We start from the raw sequence: 25,257 nt of genomic DNA on the forward strand, positions 1-25,257 counted from the left end.
TATTGTGGATAAAATCACTATTACAAAGGTTCACTTGATAAATTAAAAAAAAAAAACACACTTGCTGAACTTTTTCTTGGCAACCCACCTGATTCATTTCTCCTCTGCATTTATGCCTTTAAAATGTCATCAAATCCCAAAACTGGTAGGCATCAGATCTCCGGAGAATTCTTAAAGAAAAAATTCTCATGCCCCATCTAGGACTTACTCAATCAGAACCTCTAGGAGGTAGCACTCAGGAGTTTGTATTTATAACAAACATTTTCAGGAAATTCCACCACAAAGCCAGAACTGGGAACCACTGTTTTAGATCATTATTAGGTTTCAGAATTCATTGAGAAAACAGAAGCCACAGGAACACCATCAAATCTTGCAGCCATCAAATCTCTTTACAATGAAATGACTGTTCATGTCAGATGGCATCTCCTCTCTTGGCTCTGGATCTCCAACCGTTTCCCCTCTGCAAGAACCTGACTCCTGTAATTATCCCCTCTCTTCCTTGACTCTTAGCAGCATGCCCTTATTTGGGGACCACTCTTCTTCCTTATCTCCATGACAATCACATTTGCCTGGCTCTGCTCTTCCCTCTCTGGCCATTCTCTCCCGGGCTCTGTGGTCTCTCCTCCTCCACCTGACGTCTGAATAGTGGAGGCCCAGCAATCTTAGACAGCTTAGGCTGCCATACAACTTACCATAGACTTAAACAACAAATGTTTATTTCTCACAATCCTGGAGGCAGGAAGTCCAAGATCCTGGTGCTGGCATGGTCAGATTCCTAGTGAGCACTGTCTTCTTAATTTATAGAGAACCAGCTTGTTGTGTCCTCACACAGTAGAAAGAGAGCTACCTAGCTCTCTGGCCTCTTCTTATAAGGGCACTAAACCCATTCATTAGGGCTCCACTCTCATTACTAAACTACCTCCTAAAGGCCCCATCTCCAAGCCACTGCTATCTCACTTGGATAAATGCAACAGCCTGCAAACTCCTCTTCCTGCTTCAACTGTTCTTGCACACCAGCCAGCTTGGAAAATGTAAGCAGATCTCCCAGACTAAAAATCCCCTAGGGTTTCCCACTTGAAATTCTTATCATGGCTGAGGAGCCTTTCCAGTTCTGGCCCCTGCCTCCCTTTCCACCCTTCTCTCTTGCCAAGCTCCTCCACTTACCCTCCCAGCCAGGTCATGATTGCTGTTTATTTCCTTTAGAGTATTTTATTATCTGAAATGATCTATTTCTTTACTTGTTTGTTGTTTGTTTCTACCTGGTCTAAGACTAAACTCATCATTTCACCCCCCAAACTGCAAAGGGAGTAAGTAGGAGCTGTGGCCTTTAGTAGATGAATGAGGGCCAGGACTAGGGTGAGGCAAGCAGGCACCTCCAGCACATTTAAGGAGGCACTCACTCTCAGGTTTGCGCAAGTGCCAGCCTGAGAGTGAGTGACTCCTTACATTTTGCACCCTGGGCCTCTGTTTGCCTCCCCCAAGTCCCAGCCTTGAAGAGAGGACATATAGGGTGTCATTTTTCTCTCATCCTTTGATTTCTTACTGTCATCTGCAATTTGCTGAACTCAAATCTGAAGCCAGAGCTCAGGGGACATGAGCGTTGTAGGGCACAGAAAGGTAGAGTGTTAAATGGAAAATATTCAATCCAGTATAGTACCTTATGGAGGACAATTAAATGAATTATGATATAAAACACCTAGAGAGGTACCTGGAACATGCTGCTGCTGCTGCTCCTGTTATTATCATCATTATCACGGCCCATCTGATGCAAAAATTTGAATACACTATCAGGGGCTCATGGACTCCCTGAAGTAAATTTATAGACTGAGTTCAAGAACTAAGAACCCCTGCCCTGATTAAGCATTTTTCAGGCTGTATGGTGAACCTTCACAAAACAGCCTTTAAACATTTTTTTCCCTCCTTCTAATCCACTCCTTCCCAACTGTTTTACATAACAATATCCATAAAAATGGCAATATTTGTATAACACTGGAATGAGGAGATGAGGTTACCCTCAGCGTGAAGCAACTGCCCAGGGGCTCTCCTGCGCCAAAGACTGAGGGGGTGAGTATTGTGTCACACCCACTCCAGACAGAAAGCTCTGCTCAAATCTTTTATCTAACATGTACAGTAACACCAATTTAGCTTTCTTAAGAGAATACTTTCATCACATCCTTTGCATCTAATGAACCCTAATATCCAGAATTCTTGGTCTGGCATTCAAGATTAAGGCAAGGAGTTGGAAGAGACCTCAGGAGTCATTCAATTTATTTCTTTTGTTTCACAGATGAGCAAGGTGAAGCCCAGCAAGGTGAAATGACTTGTCCAAAACAATATGCCAATCGACATCCATTGACAAGGTCAAGTTTAAGGACCACCTCCTTTATGACAGCTTCTCAGTTCATCCCATTAAGAAATGAATACTTCCTCCTTCAAATTCTCACAGTACTTATTCAGATACTGCACAGGAAGAGGGAGCAGATAAAGACCTGTTTCAGCTTGAGTTTCTCCATGTTAGATGAAGTGATCAGACTCTAGGGTAAAGGATTTCACAATAGACTGATTTACAAATTAGGATGTTGAGTCACTGATAAATAGAACAGTTTAATGGATGTACAACTTAGGCTGGCTAGCTAATATCATCTGAGGTCAGCAAAATTTTTTCTGCAAAGGACCAGGCAGTAAATATATGAGGGCTACATAAAATCTCTATTGCATATTTTTCTTCTCTTTTTGTTATTGGTTCATTTTATTTTGTCTTTTCTTTTTCTTAACAATGCTTTGAGCTAAAAACATTCTTAGCTCACCAGGACAAAACAAGCTATGGGCTGCATTTGGCTTGAGGCCTTAGTTTGCTGACACTTCATGTCTGTTGCCAGAAAGAAAGCTGACTTGGGAAACAAACTGAACTATCAGAAGGCTGTTTGGTAAGTAAAACAGAGAAAAGGCAGTTCAAATTCAGTCAGGCAGCAATGTACTTTGAGTGTCTACTCTGTGTCAGGTACTATCCTTGGTCTTGGGGCTACAGTCATGAATAAGAGAGATTTAATTACAGTCCCCAAGATGATGGGAGAGGGGGTGTGTGATGAGATATGACTGAAACATTATAAATAGGGGAGTTTCATAATGATCCTGACTGCTGTGAGGAAGCAAGACTGAGGTGGGACAAGAAAAGAAGTAGGGAGAGTGGTTAGAAGCCTATTACAGTGGTCCAAGAAAGAGATAACTATCTCAGGCCAAGGCTGTACTGATGAAAGTGATGGAGAGGATGGTTAAATGTTTAGATATGAGATATATTTTGGAGATATATCCAACCAGACTTACCAATAAATCAGACGAGAATAAATTAGTGGGTGGGTGCTGCCACTTACTGATGTTAAGGAGGTTAGAAGAAGGTGAAAGTAGTTGGGATCCAGGGCCAAGAGGAAGACGGATCCTGGGGTAAGATCAGAGAATGGGAAAGTGAACTCACATAGGAAAGGCAGTAGGACTGTCTGGCAGTTTTGAGTGTCATTTGAGATAAAGGGTCTATTACTGGAATCTTAGTGAACCCTTAGTGAATAGCACCTAACTACTGAAAATCTGTATTTTCTATAAGTGGATCTTTCCCTTTGTATTTTAAATTATATAAATAAGTGTTCTTCATATCACAAACATATATGTAATGTACCTATAAGTTATAGGCATAATACTTACATGCAAACCCACTCTACCTGAATTAGAACTTTACCATTAAATTACATTTACTTTTGTTCTTTCTAATCCCATGTCCCTGACCACTCCCCTCCTCTGCCAATCCATATCCTGAATTTTGTGCTTATTATTCTCTTATCTTAAAATCACATGTGTATTTTTTGCCTAAAGAATTTTTAATTTTCCTTGTATTTGAACTTTATAAAATGACACATTATAACTGACTATACTTCAATAAAAAAAGACTTGAGGACATCTGGAAGTTGATGCTGTGAAATAAAGTAGGATATTTATTTTCCAAAAAATGGCACCTGGGAATTGGCTGTTTTAAACCCATCATTATGTTTCCAAAATATATCCACATTATTATGTGTAGATAATATGTATTATTATTCATTTATTTTGCTTGTGTGATTATGCTACAGTTTAGTTATCCTATATAAACAGATTTGGGTCGTTTCCACTTTTTTGCTATTATTAACTGTGTCACTTGTGAATATTCCTTTATAGTTTCCTGGTACACACATGCAAGAGCTTCCTAAATGTATACAGTTAGGAGTGGAAACTGCTGTATCAAAAGATGCATTATGTTGAACTTTACAAGATTTTGCCATATTGCTCTTCTAAGTGGTTTTATCAATTTACAGTCATGGCAGTAATGTGTAAGAATTCTCATTGATGCACATACTCTCCAGAATGTGGTACTGACAGACTTCTTAATTTTGGCACTTCCTTTTCCATATTAGTATTTAACAACTTTCCTTTTCAATCAACCACCATAATCTTCTGCCATCTACATTTCCTCATGAAAGATACATTACTTTTGATGATTACAGATTATTTTACATTTGCCACATTTATATCTAATATCTTCCCTTTTAGGACGTTTAGAGCATACTGATAAAGTCTACGCAGGAATGCATCTATAAGCCATATATTAGTTGGGTGGGTTTCGGGTAATTTTTCACTTATGGCTAATTCTATCCTCATCAGATTAAGAGTCTCGGTCCTAGTCATTTTCGAGGATGTACCCTATCATTAGTTTACACATTTATTCTTACAATTTTTGTATTTCCTCTACTAGAGTTGGTGACATCTGGTAAGTGGGATATATCCTACTCATCTTTAAACCACTATTCCAATCATAATGCCGGACACTGTGTATACTTAACACATCTTTGTATGACCTTCACCTCTGTGTGCGAAGACTGCCCTGAAAAGTATCATCCACACTTAAAACTGGCCCCAGCACTCGCCGCCCAGAGGGGTTTCCCTGCCCATCTCTGCCGCCACTTCAGGGAGTGAGACAAGCACTGTAGGTCTCTTACCTACACTTAGGCAGCAGTGGGCTCCCTTCTTTTTTCCTTCTTTGTTTCACAAAACCGGGGTGAGGGACACCGTAACCGAAGTGGGTGTAGGGAGGCTGACTCTAAACTCTCCGGACCACTTGGATCTGTCGGTGGGCGACCACTTCCATACCAATCAACATTTTCTTTACTCATACAGTATAAAAAGAACAGTACCTTCATCTATAACAAAGCCCCAAAATTCACAATCATGAGTTCTTGTGCACGTTTTCTAAGTACAAACACATGGATGCTCAAAACACTGACACACAAACGAAAACACACCCACGTGCTCTGGTCTTCTCCCGCGACTCAAGCTCTTTGAAACTGAACAGAGAAAAATCGTCTTAGCATCTCGTCTCGCACTTTCGACAATATCTATTCGGCAAAAATAAAACCTAAAAAAAGGTTTTAAAAGAAGCATTTTAAAAAACTATAATTTTTTTTTACGTGTCTTCTTGTCTTTATGCTTTTGTGAGGATTTACTTTGAGTCTCCAGACTGAGCGAGCCAGTTAGGACCGGTGTAGAAACTGCCACGAGTTGGGCGCAGCTGCCGGGGAGGCGGGGCGGAGGTTATGACGTCATCGCCGCGGGGCGGAGGCGACAGAGCCTGAGGAGAGGCTACGCGTGCTGCAACGCCGGCCGCTGGGCTCTGAGGCAGCGCGAGCTCAGGCCAGCTCCCGCTTTTCCCTGGCGCTCAGCCCGCGTCGAGTCCTGCGTGGAGATGGCAGACGATCTTGGAGACGAGTGGTGGGAGCACCAGCCGGCAGGAGCCGCCAGCAGTCCAGGTACCCTCTCTCTCCCCGCGCTCCTGCGGGGCCTCCCCCAACCTCCCGCCGGTCCGTGCGCCTCAGCCCGGACCAGGCTCTGGTCGTCACCGTGTTCGCCCCGCGATGGGGCGCATGGCTGTGGGAGCGCGCGAGCATCGAGGAGCAAGTGGTGCGAGAGGCTTACTAACATGTAGAACAGACACGTGTGACCTTAACTCAGATCTGGCCTATAGTCAGGAAGGACCCTTTTCCTGGCAGTTTTTCTTTTCCTCATTTCTTAGTGGATAAGACAGTTTTCACGGAGACGGAGTTTGGGCGTAATGGTTAAGGGTTAACTCCTGGATTAAATTCAGACAGTCCTCTGTTCAGATCGCAACTCCAGCTCTCTAATACTGTTTTGTCTCCTTTTCCTCATCTGTAAAATAAGAATAGTAATACCAATTTCATAAGCTTGTTGTGAAGGTTAAATGAAGATAATACACATGATGTACTTTTAGCACAGTGCTTGCTTCATAATATGTGCCCGGTAAATAAAAGCTAGCTTCAGTTCTTCTTGCTATCATTATCATGTAATTTGGACTCTGAGTCTGAAGGAGACAAGAGATCCCACTTGAACTCACTCGTTTTACAGATGAGGAACATGAAACCTAAAGATTTCAAATAGCATAAGTTCACACAGCTAGTTGGTGTCAGAAACAAAACTAGAATTCAGTTAACACAATTCAGACCGTGTTTATTATGCTGTGTGTACCCACTGCCAATGCAGTGAACATTTTATTATTGAGTAGGTAGCTTTAAGTAACTCCTCACTGCAGGTTTGCCTTGAACTTTTAAAGTCCCGTGGCTTAATGTACAATTTGGTGGGTTTTTTCTTTGTTTTTTAAAAATCATTCTTCCAAATCTACCTCTCTTCTTTACTAGATTCTAAGATTTTTTTTAGGACAAAGCAAAAGCCTAATTCACATCTGTAGAGTCCACAGGGCCCTGCACATGATTAACAGTTGATACATATTTGCTGCAAACATTAATCTTGAAATATGAGTTGTGAAATATCCACTAAAAACAACAAAATTCTACTACAGCATTGTTTCCAGAAAGGCAGACTTCATGTACATACTGAGCAGATGTCATTTTTTAAAAGGTTGCCAATATAATACTTCCTTGATTAAACCTCCTGACTTTTTGGCAGTTTTGTTTCCAGTAAACGTATCCCTGATTGAAGGCATGAATACCTTTCCTTGCAGGCTGTGATATTCCACATTTACTTTAATCCTGCCCCCTACAACTCAGGTGTTAAAAAACATATTTTATGATATGATTCAAGGATAAAGGCCAATTAAGAAATAGTTGAATTCCTTTTAAGTGGTGAAGGGGATCTTAATTCTTGATTTTAGTCCTGCCTCTTGCCTCTCACCAGCTGTGTCTCTCAAGTTAGTCACCCTTTGGAAGGAAGAAAATTAACATGTATTATCTGTTATGTGCCAGATGTTTTCATAAATATGAATTCATTTAATCTTCATAACATGCTTAAAAGGTAAGCATTACCTTCATTTTTATAGATGAGAAACAGAAAAGTTAATGTTCAGCAAGGAAGAGATCTGGGAAGAAGTTAGTCAAGTATGCCTGACTTTCAAAGTCACATTTTTCCCACAATTACTGTGTGGCTTCTTTGAGCATCATTATCATAATCTGTAAAATGAGGGATCCTTCGAGATCATCTTTTCAAGGGTTTTGCCAACCAACAGTTCCAAACATTGAATCTGGTTAGAACTTTAAAGTGTTACAGCCTCTTTCATCTAAGTTGCCAGGATTCCCATCGAGATAATATGTTGGGGTCCCCAGGATCACCCTGCTTCTTACGTTCCTTCTAGCTGTAAGAATAAGTTTTGAGAATTGCTAATATTAAGTTTATCAAAGGCCCTTTGTTAACCGCTGTGAAGTTAGGTGAGCACATATGCTTCCTTGAGATCTCCTTGATTGATTATTTACTGGTGATTTGTCTAACTAATCTGTGTAGTGTTTCTAATTCAGAAGAAATCACAGCTGCACCAATTCAGGTTTCCTGATTCTACCTATAATAATGAAGAAAGATCAGACTAATACTTTGTTTTGAAAGTCAAAGGAGAAATAGTGCCTTAAGTTAGAGAAAGGAAAGATAGCTGTAATAATGCCCTCATTCCTGTTGTGTGTTACCCTTCTTGCCTATAAAAGTAAACGTCTTTCCTTATTACCTGTTTCCAGTTCACACATATGGTGGCAAGGTGATGGAGCATTTTAGTCATTTAATCAGCAGTCTACATCTACAACAAAGGCCCAACATTCATGGTCAAGAATTCTTGTATATGTTTTCTAAGATCAAACTATGCAAACACATGGATGCCCAGACATTGGCACACAGTATGTATGACACTTGCCTAAACTACCCAGCTATCTATTGTGTAAGGAAGTGTACTATGCTTTTGCTTTTTTCATGTCTTAGATGTGGTAGGTAACGCAAAGACCCTTACTAAAATGAAGCTTTTGATCTGCATATGACCCTTATTGCATACATCTTATGGCTCTTCAGGACCTTTCATTTTTCTACAGGCATACTTCATTTTACTGTACTTTGCAGATACTGCATTTTTTTACAGGTTGAAGGTTTGTGGCAACCCTGCGTTGGTTAGCATTTTTAAGCAATAAATTATTTTTGAAATATGTACTTTTTAATGTATAATGCTATTGCATATTTAACAGACTACAGTATGGTATAAACAAAAATTCATGTGACTTGCTTTATTGTGATATTTGCTTTATTGTGGTGATCTGAAACTGAACCTGCAATATCTCCAAGGTACGCCTGTACTAGAATTCTGCGTTGTACTGGAGCCCAGCAGGGGACCTGGCACTTCACTCGTGTTTGATAGATAATAGCTGAATAAATGAATGCATGCTACAGGGCTTTTGGTGATCATATATATACGTAGACATAATTTCTCATCCAGTCTAGACATTTGAGAGTGGGAGACCATGCTATTAGAATTTTGCTGAAACTGTTCACCTTGGCTATCTGGTCACTTCATTGGTAACATCATTGGTGGTGATTGGAGTCATGTACCAGGATAAGATGGCTGATAGTTGTCTCTGCTGAGGTGTGTACAGCACAGTCTGCCTCAGGCAGCAGAGCCTAGGAGTAGTCTAATGTAATCTAATACTCCGTTTCATTCATTTATTTCCTTTTTCCCTGCCTACCTTAAGAAATTATTTGAAGTGATTTGTAGTAGACAATACGTGCAGTAGAATCATGGATACAAAACATTAATGAGAAAGTGAGCAGTTACAATACCTGAGATTTCATGTAGTTGACCAAACTTGGCACTTCGTCAGTGTGAAGCTGAATGTTATTCACATCATGGATTTTGTGACTTGTGGATCAGAGCTAGGAGTTTCTGCTTTTGGAAGTGGTCACTTGATCATTCACTTAACTAAAGAGAACACTGATTGGATTTCTTTTTTATTCCAGTATAATATGCCTATTAAATTACCAAGTCAAATGTTAATAGGCAACTGGGTGCATGAGTCCAGAGCTCCAGGGTTGGGTTAGGGCTGGAGATACGGATTTAGGAATGACTGGCATATTTTTAGCTTAATTTTAAAGAGGATATTTTTAGCAGTCTGCAAAATTCTTGGCCCCTACTTCTTTTGAGGAGAGTTTTTTGTGTACTTCCCTAGCTTATTCTGTGTCTTTGATGCCATCTCTTACCAAGCATCTAACTAGAAAACTGAAATGTGAAGACACTTCTGTGTACACTGTAGGGAGACTGCAGATAATATTACTAATTTGCATTTGTTGCGTGGTTACTCTGTGCCAGATAATGTTTTGATTGCTTTACATGTACTAGCTCACTTAATCTTCACAAGTATGCAGGGATATAGTTACTACTATCCCCATTTTATAGATGAGGAAATTGAGGCACTAAGAGATTAAATGATTTGCCCAGTGTCGTACAGTTGGTGAGTGGAGAGGCTGAGATTCATAGATAGGCAGTCAGAAACCAGGCTGTGTACTTAAATTTCTCAGAGATAATTGTTCTAATTATCAGTGATAAAAATCTCATCTCTAAAATAACAATCCTTTATCAGTTTAAAGAGGTTCAGATTTTCTAAACCTTTTGTTCATATACATTACTATTATCAAATTATGTCTGTTAGTCTTCCAAAGTTTATTCTTCTAAAAGAGCACTGATTACTCAGAGACACAAATAAGCAGGTTATACCATTGGACTTTGGGAACAATCTCTTGCCAGGTATTCAAACTTGATCCTAGAGCTCAAGGCTCACATACCTGGCTGTCTTCTTGAGGTCCTTACTTTATTTGATCGGAATGTCAAGTGGTCAACTGAATTTTTCCCCAAATCTACTTTTCCTCCAGTTTTCCCTATCTCAGTAAGTTAAATCACTAACTACTCAGTTTCAAAAAGGCCTTGGCATATCTTATTCATTTATTTACTTCGTTTACCCTTCATGTCTGTACTATCAAGTCTTGTCTCTACTTCCAAAACATTCTGAATCTTTTTTCCTTTTGTTGTTGTTTGTTTCTTTACACCATTAAAGTACATGCTATCATCCTCACTTGCCTTAATCTCTGCAGTAAACTCCTAGCAGGGCTCCCAGTTTCCATCTTGTCCCTCTATAGACTGTTCTTCACTCAGCTGCCAGAGTGGGCGATCAGACCACCTTCCTGCGTAAACCCTCCAGTGGCTCCCCGACTACACACAGAGTAAAACCTAGATTGCTTTCCATGGTTGGTATCTGCCAGATCTCCTACTGTTTACTCCTACTTTCTGCTGTCACACTGGTCTTCATTCTGTGCCTCAACAGACCAATCTTATTCTGTCTTAGCTCTTTGCAATAGTTGTTCTTTTTTCTTTTCTGGGCTGTCCTTTTCAATTTTGAATGGCTGACCTTTTCTTAACATTAAGACCCAAGTTCAAACATCATCAAGAAAGAAGCACTTCTTGTTCAGCCAGACTAGAGTAGCCATCTACCATGTTATGTTAATTCTCAGCAGAGCACTTATCACCAACTATTATTTTCCTTTTTAAATTTTTACAGTCTCCCCACACTAGTATGTAAGCTCCATGTGAACAGGGATTTGTTTATCTTGTTCTTTGCTGTATCCTCAGGGCCTAGAGTACAATCTAGGTATTTAGAAGGCACTCATTAAGAATTTATTCATTGAATAATTGTTAATATTTCATACCCACATCTTGGAGACCTTAATGTAGGAGTTCTGTGTCTAAAGAAACTTGGTCTACTAGAAGAGTTGTCAAAATCCTACTCAGGCTTTTGACAGGTTTGGCAGATGCTGCTTTTTCTTTTTTTAAAAATACATTAGAAGTCCTTGTTTGACAACTGTGTCTACTTGCGTTTTATTCTAACCATATTTGGATTTAGTTTTATAACTTATGTTTTGAAATTACGCATTTGAAAGGACAACAGACTTTTGCTCTCTAAATGAGCTGATAATTCCTACTGGTGACAGCTTTTGTCACCTAGAATCAATGTGATTGTTCATTTTGTTTCAGATTGTTGAAGTGAGCATTGTGAATTTTTTGTTGTAATATTTTATCCTTAAAATCACATTGCCTTATCTATGCTGAATTCCTTCTGGGAATTGTGAGATTGGGGAACACCTTGAGTCTTTGAAACCTGAATAAGTAAAGTTTTTTGTGTTTTTTTCTTTTCTCACACCAAAGTTAGGCTTTTATAGCATTAATTTTACCCTTAGGCAGCCAATCATAATAGATGTTGTAAAGCATTACCTCTACATATAAAATTCACATTTGGAATATCTACAGTAGATGTTTATAACACAGAACAGAGGATCAACTTCAGGGCGTGTCATTTTCAAAATCATTTATTGACTCTCATGCTTGGCCCTATTAGACACTCTAATGGAATTAGAGGAAAAAAACATAGTCTGCTTACGTTATGGGATTTACACATTGACGTAGTTCAGTCAAAATGCAAATAATATTATTTTAGGACAAATGTTAAAGGGCAAAAAACAGGGTTAGGATAAATTTTAAAAGGTGAGAGGAAAGAGAGAAAGAACGACATGTCATCATTCTGTACTTGAAGATTTTGTAACAAATGGACCAACCTTCATGTGCTTGTTTTAATTTACTGTGTATAAGTTTCGTGATTTTTGCAAATGATTAAACAAGTAGTTCTTGACAACAATTATGAACATTTAAAAGTACAAATTTACACATCTTTCTCCAAATAACATGGACAGTAGTTCTGCTGTCTTGAAAAATACCAGGAATTTGGGAGTCCTAGAAATATTTCCATTTCCCCCCTTAAATTCAACAGTAACACCTTGCATTATTTTGTGGCATGAATCCTTTGACCTGTTCTTATCCCGTGTTCTTTAGTTGAAACTTTAGTGTGTTCATAGAATTACACATTTTACTAAATATATCACAAACAACTTGAAATATAAGTTCCCCATTTTCATCAGCTTTCATAAAATTCTTAATTGCATTCTAAATTTGCTAGCATTGCTTTTAAAATGAGTTGACTAAGCCCTTCTTAAGCTCTTGTTCCTGAGTTCCTTGTTAGTCTAGTTCACACTAGACAAGAGGTCAGGAAACTTTTTGTAAAAGGCCGGATAGTAAATATTTTAGGCTCTGCTGGCCAGTCACTATCAAAATTACTCAACTCTGTCATTGTAGCATAAAAGCAATCAGATAATAAATATATTTAAAAGATGAGTATGGCTGTGTTCCAATAGAACTTTATCTATAAACAATGAAATTTGAATTTTGTATAACTTTCACATTTCACAAAATATTCTTCATTTGATTTTTTTTTCTGTTTAAAAATGTAAAAACTATTCTTAGTTTGCAGGATATACAAAAACAGTGGGCCGAATTTGGCCAGTAGGTTGCAGTTTGCATACCTCTGCCCCAGACTCAGTGTCCGACCCTAAGTGTTATGTCACATATCCCCCAAAGCAGGAATTTAAAGCAAACTCTGGAGAAAATTGTTTTACATCAATCACTTCCTTACTGTCTGTAATTATCAGTCATATAATTAGATCAATCACATTCCTGTTCAACAGATACTTTATTCTAAAAAGTTACAAGGATATTAGTTCAGATACCATTGTAGCTAAATAAATGAAGGGCTGAGGAAAGACACCAGCATACAGTATCAGGTTATTAAAATTTTTGTTACAATTTGGATGTCTTTTTTTTTTTACTTTGATTCTTATCTGCTTCCTTTTAAAAACTGAATTTAATAAAGTCACTCTAGAATTATTAGGATAGCTTCTCTCACTTTTATTGTTCTTTGGAAGGGCCACATTTCTGCAGAAACAGGATTATACTCAGGAGGCAGAATTCTTTATATTTCGATTGTGTTATAGGTCAATCACCATTTTGTTGAATTAAAGTCGTATTCCTATTTCTAAGTTGTTTATGCATTTTTATTGTATTACATATTGCTTTAAAATAAGCATGGTTTTTGGTTAGTAATCCTTTTGTTAGAGTAGATTTTCTTATTTTAAAGACTTTTGCCTTAATAGGATTAAAACTGTGTTACCATTTAAAGCCAAGTTTCTGCTGCTTGCTATAAAAGTTTGCCATTTTCCTATCCCTTTTTATAGTACTTTGTACAAATCCTGTACCTCTTATATTGTCTGCTCTTGAACTTATGGCAGCTTGGCATGAACATGTACTTTAGGGAGTCTCCTAACATAGGAGAAAACAATTTTAAAATCTCTAACATGCGACATGTTTTGTGCTCCTCTTCAAGGTAAAACAATTGCAGGGTATTTTGTTTTTCTGGGAGTATTGTTGATGCTTGTTTTTTCTGTTTTATTTCTTGCTTCTTTTCAGTCTGTTTGATATCTGCCCTAAGGAGGTCCAGTGTTTTTTCTTTGCATTAGCATAATTATCAGTAATGAATGTCACCCAGCATAACTGCTTTTCCTGACCCTATGTATACCATTGTCATCTCTTAGTACATTTGCTCACATATCTTGACTGAATGGCCTTTCCTTCCTTCATTCACTCATTCTCTGTTCAGTTAACATTACCTGCTAATGTCAGGCACAGCGCTAAGCACCGTTCACGTTTTCCCACTGCACCATCCACCTGTTACTGCCCTGTACTTTCCTCTGAACTATCTCTTAAATTGTTTTTGTATCTCAGTTTCATCATCTTCTTTTGTAGTCCACTCCTTCAGCTATTCTCTTAAGCTTTCCTTTAACTTAAGACTTTTCCACTTCAGGTTTTTAATTCACCCGACCTCCCCACCTTCTCCCTGTGTCACTTGCCTGCTGGGACTGCTGTACGTCGTCCCTCTCTTCGACTTGCATAGCTCAATTCTGCCCAGGCTTCCAGCTCCTTCTCCTCACCCGTGAAATTGAAGTAGGCCAGGGGCATTTGTACAGTGGCATCAGTACATTGAAGTGGCCTTGGCTGGATGAGCGTGGAGAATGGCAGCTCCTTTGCTCTTGCTCTGCTCTCTACACCAGGACAGCCAGCTAAAGTACTGTCCTTAGTGAGGAGGATTTCTTGCAGGGTGACACCTCCATTTCTTCATGCAAAATCGCAGAGAATGTTGTGTCATGCTCTATGTAGAATTTTTTTTTTCTACTTGAATCTTTGTGAGATATAGCAGTCTTCCCTGTCAAAAATGCCTTATTTGTCGTCATTGTATTATTCTGTTCATGCTGAATTACAGTCATGTCTTTCACTTGATTCAGTGAGTTTTCAGCATGTTGAAAAGAATTGCTTTAGCTTATTGCCAGGGGACTTAGTCCCACCTTGTAGATGACTGGTTGAATTCAGTTTTCTGTAGTTGGACATACTGATGGATTATTAGAACTGGAAGGGACCTGAAGAATTATTCAGCTCTTCTGTTTTACATATTAGAAACTCAAGGCCTAGACTGATGAATGCCAAGCCCAGTTTCAAATGAGTGAGGTAGAATTGGAATTTGAGCCTTCTAATCCCAAACTTTTGTTGAATCAACTGATTTTTCTATAGCATTGATTTAGGGAAGAGATGTGATTAAAGAATGTCCTTTGGGATGATAAATTGTTGTTGAATTTTTTTTAAACATCCAAGACTGTGATTCATATCTCCCTAAAAGATCTCAATATTAGTGACCTTTGACTCTCAAATGTCCTGATTGCTCTAGAAAGCTGCAATTCCAATCTAAAATAGTTTGCTTTACAAGCCTAACAGTGCTATTCTGTGGTCTGATATATGCAGGAGTGGCAACTTACTAGAAAAAATGGGATGGAAAACTAAGTTCCAGTAGTCATGTGTTCATACTACATCAGCGATTATCAGGTAGGCCACTCAAAGGATGTGTTTGGCTATTACTCATTTTTGTTGTTCATTTCCTCCTTGTAACTAAGAATTACCACTTTTTTTTTTCTTCTTGGTCATAGAGAAGGCATAGTTTTAGACCTTAAAGTATGATTCTAATTGTCTTGCCATTTTGATGGAAATAATCTAATTTTCTTGAAGCAAATTAGGAATTCTTGATAGCACATCTTTTTAGGAAATATGATTCAATAAAGTTCTGTGGAATGAAGGATTACTTCTGGGTTCACCAGAAAACTTTTGAACTGTCCTAATGAATTCAGTCTGTCCGAGGCTAATGATAGATAGTCCAGTTTGGGGTTGGATTACAAATAGGATGAGGAATTGAGAAGATCTGACTGGGGTGTCTGGGTCTGTGATTGTGTGCATATGTGTATACATGTATAGGTAAAATAATTGTAGATGTGCTGCTCTTTCAGGATGATATTTACCAGTTCCAGCAACCTGTGAGTGAACCATCTGTCAGTTTACTGCCTCACCATTTCCTGGAGAGATGTCCCTTCCTCTTTGGCCTTCCATACTGGTAACCAGCTTTCCAGATATTTCTGTAGGTGAACGTATCCAGGCAGTGCGTTGCCATGACTTACCTTTTCCCTCCTATGTGGAGGAAAGTGTTAGAGGTGACAGTCCTTATGACGTGTAGCTTCTTACAGCCAGGGTGGTGAATAGTCTTATCCATGGGCCCTGGGGGAGCTTTAGGGGAAAGCTTACTGATGCCTGTAGATTTTGGTTTAGGGATCCGTGTTGGGATTCTCTGCTTGCATACCTCTTTGATCTTGAATTAAACAGAAGAACAAAAGGTAGTTAATGGTACAGTTGATGGAGAAGTGGACATTGTTCAGGACGTAGTGTCAGCTTGGAGATTTTGGCTTTTTGAAAACTCTAGGTTCTGGGGACACATCACATTAAAGATTGTTAAGTTGAAGAAAAAATTTCAGTAAAGCAGTTCTGCCAACAAGTGTTGAGTGTGTGCTGTGTGCAGGGCCCTCAAAAGTAGATAAAGTGTCATGAGATTGCCAGAGAAAGGTTGATTTCAACTGAAGGGTCTAAGAGAGCTTCACAAAGAAAGTAGCATTTGACTTGGGCCTCCAAAGACTTTTAGGATTTTTAACGGCAGGAATGGGAGGGCATTTCAGAGTAAAGGAATACTTTTGATAATGTCCCTGAGATAGGAAATCCAGCACAGTTGAGAAGTGGAGTGACTTCAAATTGGGTTGTATTTGGGATGCAGAATGGGAATTAGACTGGGGCTAGATAGGGAAAATTGTATCTGATTCTACAGATAGTGTGTCTATGTGGCAGAAGATAGTGAGAACATAGGTTGGGAGAAGTCACATTGTGGGGTAGAATTGTATTAATATGTGTTCCTAGTTAACATATGAGCGGTGAGAGAGGAATCATGGGTTGAATGATCTAGACTAGGAATGTGAGTTGTGGAGTGAAGGCTTGATTTACTTCATATTTGCTTAGAAATATATTCTTATTTTCATTTATTTAGGAAAAATACTCTTGGATAAGAATACTTATTGGGAAAGAGATGGGGAAAAGTTCTCAGCTAACTGTAGTTATCCTATTATAAACCACTCAAGATGTTGATGATGATGATGATTTTTTCCCCCTCATGTTGCGTCATCCTTTCCTTACTGGGAGCTCAAAAATAGAAATCTTTAAAAAATGCACTATAGTTTTCATCCTAGATTTCTAATATTGTTTTTATGGAAACCCATCTTATATTGTTTTTCATTCTATAGAAATTTGTCTCCATATTTGCATATTATACTGAGAAAGTAAAGTCCCTTGATCTTTTTATGTAAATATTCACTTATTTTAAAACCCCCTAACTTCTATAGTAACCATATTTAGATTTGCAAATAAACACTACACAGAGTTGGCTAAAAATATGAGTCCTTCAATTAAGGCTAAACTTTATGGAGAACATGCTTTCTTTTGGTACATTTAGTCAATCTTCTCTATGCCTAGGCGCTAGAAGAGTTTTTAGGCTTTAGTGTTCTTATGGACATTTAAAAAAAATTTAATCCTTGCAGATACTAACTACTGTATATAAAATAGATAAACAACAAGTTTATACTGCATGGCCTGGGGAACTATATTCAATATTTTATAGTAACCTATAATGAAAATGAATATGAAAATGAATATGAAAATGAATATATGTATGTATATGTATGACTGAAACATTATGCTGTACACCAGAAATTGACACAACATTGTAAACTGACTATACCTCAATAAAAAAAAAAATTAATCCTAAACATAGTAAGTGAGATGTTGATACTCTGATCATTCTCTTCCAGAAAATAATTAGAGATGCAGGCAAGGCTCTTCGTTTTAACATTTAGAATGATGACAAATGGACACAGTTGAAGACTCCAACAATCAGGATGGAGTAAATGAATTACACTATAATCATGTGAAGATATTATGCTGTCTTTAAATAATGATGCTTTTGAAGATGAAAAATGTGTATCCAGAAATGTTAAAAGCAGGATTAGATTATATACATGCTTTAACTATGTATATTTGAAGAGAAAATACTAGGAGAAAATATACCAGTGCTATCAGTGGTTAACACTAGTTAGTGGAGTTATAGATGCTTTTTATTTTTCTTATGTTTTCTATATTCTCTACATTTTCTGTAAGTATACAATTGAAAAAAACAACACTAAGTTATATTAAGGCATAAAAAAGGAAGGAAACACTTCAAAAATGAGCACATTTCTGTGAACATCTACCATATTGTCTAAATGATGAGTAGCAGCTGCAATTGAAATCATAATTTAAGTCAGCTGATCTTGTGACCATAGCATTAATAATAGCCTTTCCAAGGTATAGATTTCAGTGATGTCCTTTACTTTGTCAAGATTTAGATTGGTTGTCCTATTTAGTGTACAGAAATCTATGTTGAGACTCTACTTAAATTGTAGATTCCTCAGCCTTACCTCTAGAAACTAATTCCTTTGTCTGTGAATGCACCCAGGAATCCACATTTTTAGTCAACTCTCAGGGTGATCTATTTGATGTAGGTGGTCAGCCTAACATACTTTGAGAAACACTTTCATTTTTGAACCTCATTTAAACTTAAGCTCTAAGTTTTCTTTCACTTGGAACTCTGGCCTGCCTGAGTGTGAGAGGTTCAGCACTGTGGAAGGCCAGAGCTCCATGGCCCAGTGGTCCTAGATGCTTATCAGAACCACTGATGGGGCTTTTAAAACACTGCAGATACCCATATCCCATCTTAGAGTCTACTGACTCAGATTGTCAAGGAATGTGATATGGGTACCACAGGTTATTCAGAACTGAAATCTGTCCAATAAACCAATTGATATGGAACACAGTTTTGGTGGGGCTTGTTTCTTGTAAGCTCTACAGACATGTACTGGTGAAGACAGTGTGGTTTGGAATGGTGGTCATTGGTAAGGTCAGCTGTCCAAAAGTTACTGGACTCCCATTGTTTCTACACCATTGATGCTGCAACCTTATTTTGTATTTTCTTGATAACTTCTGATTCCATTACATAGTTTTTACCTCTAGATGGCAGCAAAGGTTGGTTATTTTATTAGGACAACTAAATGTCATTCCCAAATCTTAAAAAAAAAAAAAAATGCAGGTTTTGTTTCCTTGCATGAATTTTATACTTGGACATATTTGAGCAAATGAGGTATAAGGCTTTAGAATGTGTCATCTCTTGGATCACTTTTATAGAACATTATGTCAAATAGCTCCAAGAAAGTTTTATCAAACTTGAAGTGCATATTGCAAGAGGAATCCATGCATATGGCTCTTTTAAGACCACACAGTGAATGTTCTACTCAGAGTTGGAAGTTCCTGGGTTTCATCAGAGAGCAGATGTCTTGGAGGAGATTAAGCAAGTTGGAGAACTCATTCATAGAAGAAAAGATAAAAAAATTTTTTTAACATAGTTCAACATGGAGATTGGGATTTGGAGTGGATTATAGTCCGAAAGGTGCTGAGTTCAGTGAGGCAGAGGCATTGGTTTGATGTAGGGAACAGTAGAAAGAAAAAAAGAGTATATTTATGTAGTATATAAGAAGTATACAATAATTCATTATAGAGTATATAAGAATTCATTAAATTCTTAAAATGTTGGCTTATTTGGTCCACAGCTTCTAAAAGAAACTGAGCAATCTATGAGATGCCCTGGTTATAGCAAGTCATTAGATGGCATTGAGTTTTAGTGACCAAAAGAAGTATGGAAAGGTGAAAATATTTTGTTCAAAATCTTAATTCTAGGGAAAGGGAACTAGCTCAATGGTAGAGTGCATGCTTAGCATGCACGAGGCCCTGGTTCAATCCTCAGTACCTCCATTAAAAAAAAAAATCTTAATACTTTGGCCCAATTTCTGCTGCTTGTGCTTCCTCACATTATCATGAAGGGCAAACATCACAAGAAAATCAGCATTTAAGAGGAAGCTATCTGATCCTAGTTAGACAGCTGGAGTCAGGATGTTTCTTTTCTCTAAATGAAATTAACTTTGTAAGTGCTTTGAACTTTTTGCAGATGTATTGGCAACATATTGTATAAGAAAGCTGTGTTCCCTCAGGAGTATTCCTGCATTCAGGGACTGCAGGACCCCTCATTACACCTTCAGCTCTAGAGGTTGAAAGGCTCAAGACTCCCAAAGGCCTTGGATTGTTTTGGTTTGTGGTCACTGGGGTGGTACAGGGAGAGGGCTGTCTGACTCTCTCAGGGACCCAGCTCTGGAATGCTTGGTCAAGGCTATGTGTTATCAGAATGGCAGAGTTTTGTATTTTTGTTTTTATCTGTTTAATGGGAAAGTACATAAGTAATGATGATGGATTATGGTAATGAAAAGGAGGAAATGCTAAACTGGAGAAAAAATATCTTTGAAATATTATTGTCTTCTTTTGTTTTTTGTATTGTTGGTAAATCACTGCTAATTTTTTAAAAGGAAGTAACAGATAATGAATCTGGCAGATAGCCCAGAGTTTCATATGCTGCTTTGGCTTTTTTTCTCTTGATTTTCTCAGAACTTCTTCATTATACAACAAAACTTTATCACTAAAGGTTTTATATTTTTATATGGCAAGGAGCCCTTCAGAAGGAAACTATAGTTTCATTAGCTTATTCCTACTGAGCTCTTGTGAGAGAACATTTGGTTTTAAATAGGGTTGCAGTGCTATGGTTTATAGTTTAGAGTTGTCCAGTTTCTTAGGTGAGGGTTAGAGGAAATTGATGCCTTTATTTTATAATGTAACATGGTCTGTGATTGTACCTAGTCACCTCCCAGTCTCCCTGTAGTAATTACACCATGGGCAGTGAGGGCAGTCCAAGAATAAGCATTGAAATACAGTTTTCAAAAATCCTTCCTAACCTAGTTGCTTTTATTTTGTGCCCATATACAGCATTACATGTAGAAATAGACTGTTAAATACACTAACCTTGAACTGTTGTCTTGTTTATCACTTTTCTTTTTATTCATCTGTCAGGGTTTTCACCTCAGCTTTTTTCCTTCTTTTTTCATACCCACCCTACTCTTTCATTCCTTCACTGCATCCATGTAATTTTTAAAAATTGTTCACAGGCTTACATTTTACAGCAGCCTTGGGTTAGTGGCTAGAGTGCAAACTGTGGAGTCAAATAAACCTAGGTGGGTCTCCATTCTGGTTCTGGCACCAACTAGCTGTGTGTCTTTGAGCAAGCCAGTTTGCCTGTGCAGACCTTAGTTTCCTCATCTGTAACCCTTATTTGGGGATTAGAATACCTACCTGCAAGTTCTTTGGTGGGGAAAAAGATACTGTGTAGGAAAGTCCTTGGCACATCCAAAGAGTTATTAGGGAAGTGTTAGTTGTTACTAATGTCAGCATTATTATCTTTGTCTTTTTCCTTATATCTAGTCTTAAGATGCCTTTTTCTTGATCATAACTATAACTTAACCTTCTTTGCTTATTTTACCTTTCTTATTTTTCTGCTTTGTCCCTTGTTGTGTCATCTCTCCAGTTAATTATGGGAGATATGTTACTAAACATAGCAGTTGTGGCAGCAGACCAAGCAGTGGCAATTACTGGACTGTGTTTCTAACCACCACTGGCCCAGAAAAGAACCCCTTCACACATCCTTTTCCCTCGTTATCCTACTTGGTTTGTTCATTGTGAGTCTGTTTTTCAGAGTTCACTTGAAAACATATTATTTTCTACTCTTTCTTGTCTTTTTCTATCTTTTAGGTGTTTGAAAAAAATGAAGCAGTTATACAAACTTTAAAGTCCTTTGACCCTGACATTCAGTGAGTCCTTGAAAAGAACAAATGTAAGCCAGCTGTGGCTACCAGGTGTGTTGTTAGACATGTGCACCTCTGTTGAGCACCAACTACCAAGAATGTACAAGTTCTGGATAATGTAGGACAGTGATTCTTAAACTTTATAAGCCCAGGAAATGACCCAGGCAGCTTGTTGAGATGCAGATTCCCTGCATTGGATTTCATAGGTCTGGGTATGTGGAAGTCTGCAGAGTTCTAGGTGATTCTGATAAAGACGATCAGTGACTGCATTTTGAGAAATATTAATATAAGAATTTCAGAAATAAATGATAGCTGATTCTTACTCTCAAGATTATAGTATAGGATGAGTAACTAATAATTATAACAGGAGGCAAAATGAAATGCTATAGTAGGGATACTAACTGAAGTGTTTTGGAAACTCAGAGAAAGATTGAAAAATAAGGAGTTTTCTAGAGGAACTGGCTTACTCCTTGAGACTGGAGTAAGATTTCAATACAAGGAACAAAGAGAGAAGAGCATTACAGCCCTAGGAGCAGCATGAGCGGAAAAGTACAGGGTCAAAAGTATGTGGTATGTGGGAGGATGGTCAGTACTGTGTTCTGGTGAGAGTGCAGGTTATTTCCAGAATTTCAAGGAGAGATGACATGAGAGATGGAAGCCTGGCAGAAGGTTTAGATTTGGGGCACTTGGTAATGTAAGTGCTAAGTAAGCACGTTTTATGGGGAGGGACTGAGAATTGCCAGGACAGTGTTGTAGAAAGATCACCAGCAACACAAATGAAAGTTGAATTAGAGGTAAGTGATTAAATATGGTAGGTTAACTATCTTACAGTAGCATCTGTATTGAGTTCTGGATTTGGACAGTAGTAGAACAAATAAAAGAGGAAAGGCAGAGGAAGAAATACCAGGGCAGGGTGACTGATTGGACCTGGGGGGTGAGCGTAAAAGTGGAGAGTGGTACCCAGATGTTGAACCTGGGCAACAGAGAAGGTGGTGGCCATCACCAAAAGTGAGGCAAAAAGCAATCCAAGAGCGACAGTGCACTGGAATGTGGGCACACACCAAGTTTGAAGTGTAGTTAGACCTTCCATGTGGAACTGTTTGGTAGGCATTGAAAACTTGGAGATGTTGCCTTGAGAATCATCACAGAAAATTTGTTGATACCATTCAAGTGGCTGAGACAGCCCAGGAAGAAAGTGTAATTCTGTAATTCCTCCTCATCTGCCACTCTTTTCTTCTCCCTGCATGGGTTCTTCTACATCCTTTTCCCAGAGTCTGAGAGGTGAGTTTTGTTGGGCCCTGTCCTGTGCCCAGTCCCTCTACAAGGCCACCAATCTCACTAACTGATAAGAGTGTAACTAGTTCTGAGAGCAGCCCTATAAGGAGGAAGCATTTCTTTCCAGTACTTGAACAATGCATAGTGATTAAACCATTTTCCAGGCACTGATTGGCTAGCTGGGGAAGGGAAATCCTGCCCCTCTCCTGCAATGGCCAGGCTGGGCCCTGGGCCATTGTGTCTGGGCTGAGCAGAATGATTACATAAACTTGCATTCTGTCGGGGGATCTGCCACTCCTTAGCACAAGGGGCATTCAGTAATTACAGGATGGTCCCCCTAAAGCACATTTCCTTCCTCATTGGCAGTCTGAGAAAGCCTGGAATAGGGCCATGGTTGATAGGTTGACCTAAAAAAATTAGTAGTAATTTCCCATTGTTCTCCCTAGTCCTCTCATTATCCTTGGTAAAATCAGTGGCTCTGGCAACATTTATATTCTTCAAAAGTTTTGTAATAATGTATTATTCTTATAATCAGAAAAAAAGCTTTATATAAAAATTATTCTATGTATGTTTATCATTATGAGGGATGTTCTCCTTCTTAGAGTGATCTCTACCCATTGACCCCCTCCCTGCTGCCCTGGAAGAAGTATCAAGTGTTTAAATGTTTCTTGTATTATGGGCCCTTTGGGGATCTATTGCAGTTTTTAGTTAACTCCTCTTTCTATAAAACAGTACTTTTCTGAGGCCTCAAAACTGACTAATACTAGTTTATTCAGCCAAGAACACCATTATAAGGCAAAGAACAGAAAAGGAATAGCTATTTTTTTCAAAAGAGTAGGGGGTAAAAACAGCCAATTCACTAATGGTAAAGGATAGTAATTTGTTCTTGAGGAATTGCTTTGAGTGGCTGCATTGAGGTAGGTTTTTATATTCATTTAATTGTTACGAGAGATAATTGGAGGCCAACTGGAAGATTTTCCTCTAAAATGGCAAATTTATTTATGATGCTTCCTTTGTTTACAGTTATTTAATCCTGAACTGGAAGCAGAATTTAGAGACCGACAGGGTTAAACCCTGACACTTTTCCCCCTGAGCTCAAAAAATACACCAGGCAATTTGGAGATGATCTGTCTTTCTTTGTAAGTCATGATGTTGCTTAAGAAATAGAAACTGTAGATTAGGGTATACCATCTAGGAAGATTTTCTAGGGTTCTGCCAAGGCAGAAGTCTCTGGACTAAGCTGGTGGTGCTTGTCTTTTTGATGGCTAGATCTTGGCCCCTAGATTGCCTTTTCTGGAGATCTTGGGTCACTGTCAGGATTGTCAAGGCTGCCACCTACTTATAAGCTTTGATGTGCATGGTTGTGATTCTCCTTCTATGGATCATTTTCACTCACTTCTCATGCTTTTCTCTCCAGCCACCTCTTGAGGCCAGTCAGGTACCTCCTGCTCTGCGCATGTTGATATCCTGTCCAGACTCATTCATCATGCCTGGAATTTGTGCTTTGCTTATAGAATCCTACTTTAGAATAGAATGGGCTTGGGACTGCAGCTTCAGTGCTTCCTGAGTAGTCTCCTGACGATGAGGGCTTGTAGCTCTCCTTGGTCTTGCTTCCTCCCATCTCCTGTCCACAGCACCATCCCTAGATCAGTCTTCCCCATGCCTGCCCATTTGTGTGGGGTTTGGCCTCTCACATTCATTATCTCTTGTTAACCTCACAGTGGCTGTTAGGGGACCTAACTGAGGGAGACAGGAGGAGATGAAAAGGGAGGCAGATTGCCAACCTCATCTGAGGTGATTATGGAAGGTTACAGGAAAGGTAAGGCTTGAGCTTCCAGTGTGGGTCACTTGATGAGAGAAGAGAATTCTACCCAGGTAGAGCAGTGGGGAGAGGGAAGGGGACAGCCCTGTGTATATGTAGGGACTTCCCAAGTGTTTTGGCTACAGTGGCAGACTTGTGGGGCAGAGCACAGGAAGGTCTCGTCAGGTACCCAGCCTATGTCTGTGGGCAGTGGGCAATTTATTATACTTCCTCCTTGCACCAAGGTAGCTTCTCAGTATGTTGCCATGGAAAGGGAATGGGGCAATGCAATTAGACCTATGTTCATGTCTCTTTTTTGTCACATACTAACAGAGCTACCGGGAACAATTTTCCCTACTTCTCAGAATTTAAAGTTTTTTATCTCTAAAATTGTGATGATGCCCACTTCATAGAGTTGTTTAAAATGAAGTAACAGTGTATAAAAGATTAGATTTCTGTTATCTCACTACCCAGAAGCCTCTCTGAGGACAGAGTGCCCCCTAGCATTGTATTCAAGGCCCTTCACAGACTGACAGGACTGTGCTCTTTGAGCCTTACCCCTGCCCCAACATCTCAACATCACCCACACTGCATTGCTCACTGTTCTTTGATCATTGGTTTTCTGCTCTCCCCGCTGCCCCCACATCTCTGCTCTGGACATCTCCTGGAATGCCTTTTGTCTTTTCTCTATCCCAGTCTTCCTCATC

At 38.9% G+C, this 25,257-nt stretch overlaps 2 protein-coding genes across 6 annotated transcripts in view; one reads left to right on the forward strand and one right to left on the reverse strand.

Annotated features, from left to right (window-relative positions):
• Nucleotides 1-25,257, forward strand: part of COL8A1 (collagen type VIII alpha 1 chain) — a 497,220-nt gene that overhangs the window by 158,099 nt on the left and 313,864 nt on the right. The window contains exon 1 of one of the 5 annotated variants that reach the window (XM_045503840.2): nucleotides 5,558-5,828. The exons of 1 other annotated variant lie outside the window; for it this stretch is intronic. In XM_045503840.2, the coding sequence (XP_045359796.1) occupies nucleotides 5,765-5,828 (64 nt within the window). In that variant the 5' untranslated portion in view covers nucleotides 5,558-5,764. Of the gene's footprint in view, nucleotides 1-5,557; nucleotides 5,829-25,257 lie in introns of those variants that run through there. 3 more of the 5 variants (XM_045503835.2, XM_010966403.3, XM_045503836.2) reach the window with 3 other exon arrangements.
• Nucleotides 11,694-25,257, reverse strand: part of FILIP1L (filamin A interacting protein 1 like) — a 268,750-nt gene continuing 255,186 nt past the window's right edge. The window contains exon 5 of the mRNA XM_010966400.3: nucleotides 11,694-15,971. Within this exon, the coding sequence (XP_010964702.2) occupies nucleotides 15,780-15,971 (192 nt within the window). The 3' untranslated portion in view covers nucleotides 11,694-15,779. The remainder of the gene's footprint in view (nucleotides 15,972-25,257) is intronic.

The sequence above is a fragment of the Camelus bactrianus genome, chromosome 1 (assembly GCF_048773025.1).
Source record: "Camelus bactrianus isolate YW-2024 breed Bactrian camel chromosome 1, ASM4877302v1, whole genome shotgun sequence".
Taxonomy (NCBI): Eukaryota; Metazoa; Chordata; class Mammalia; order Artiodactyla; family Camelidae; genus Camelus; species Camelus bactrianus.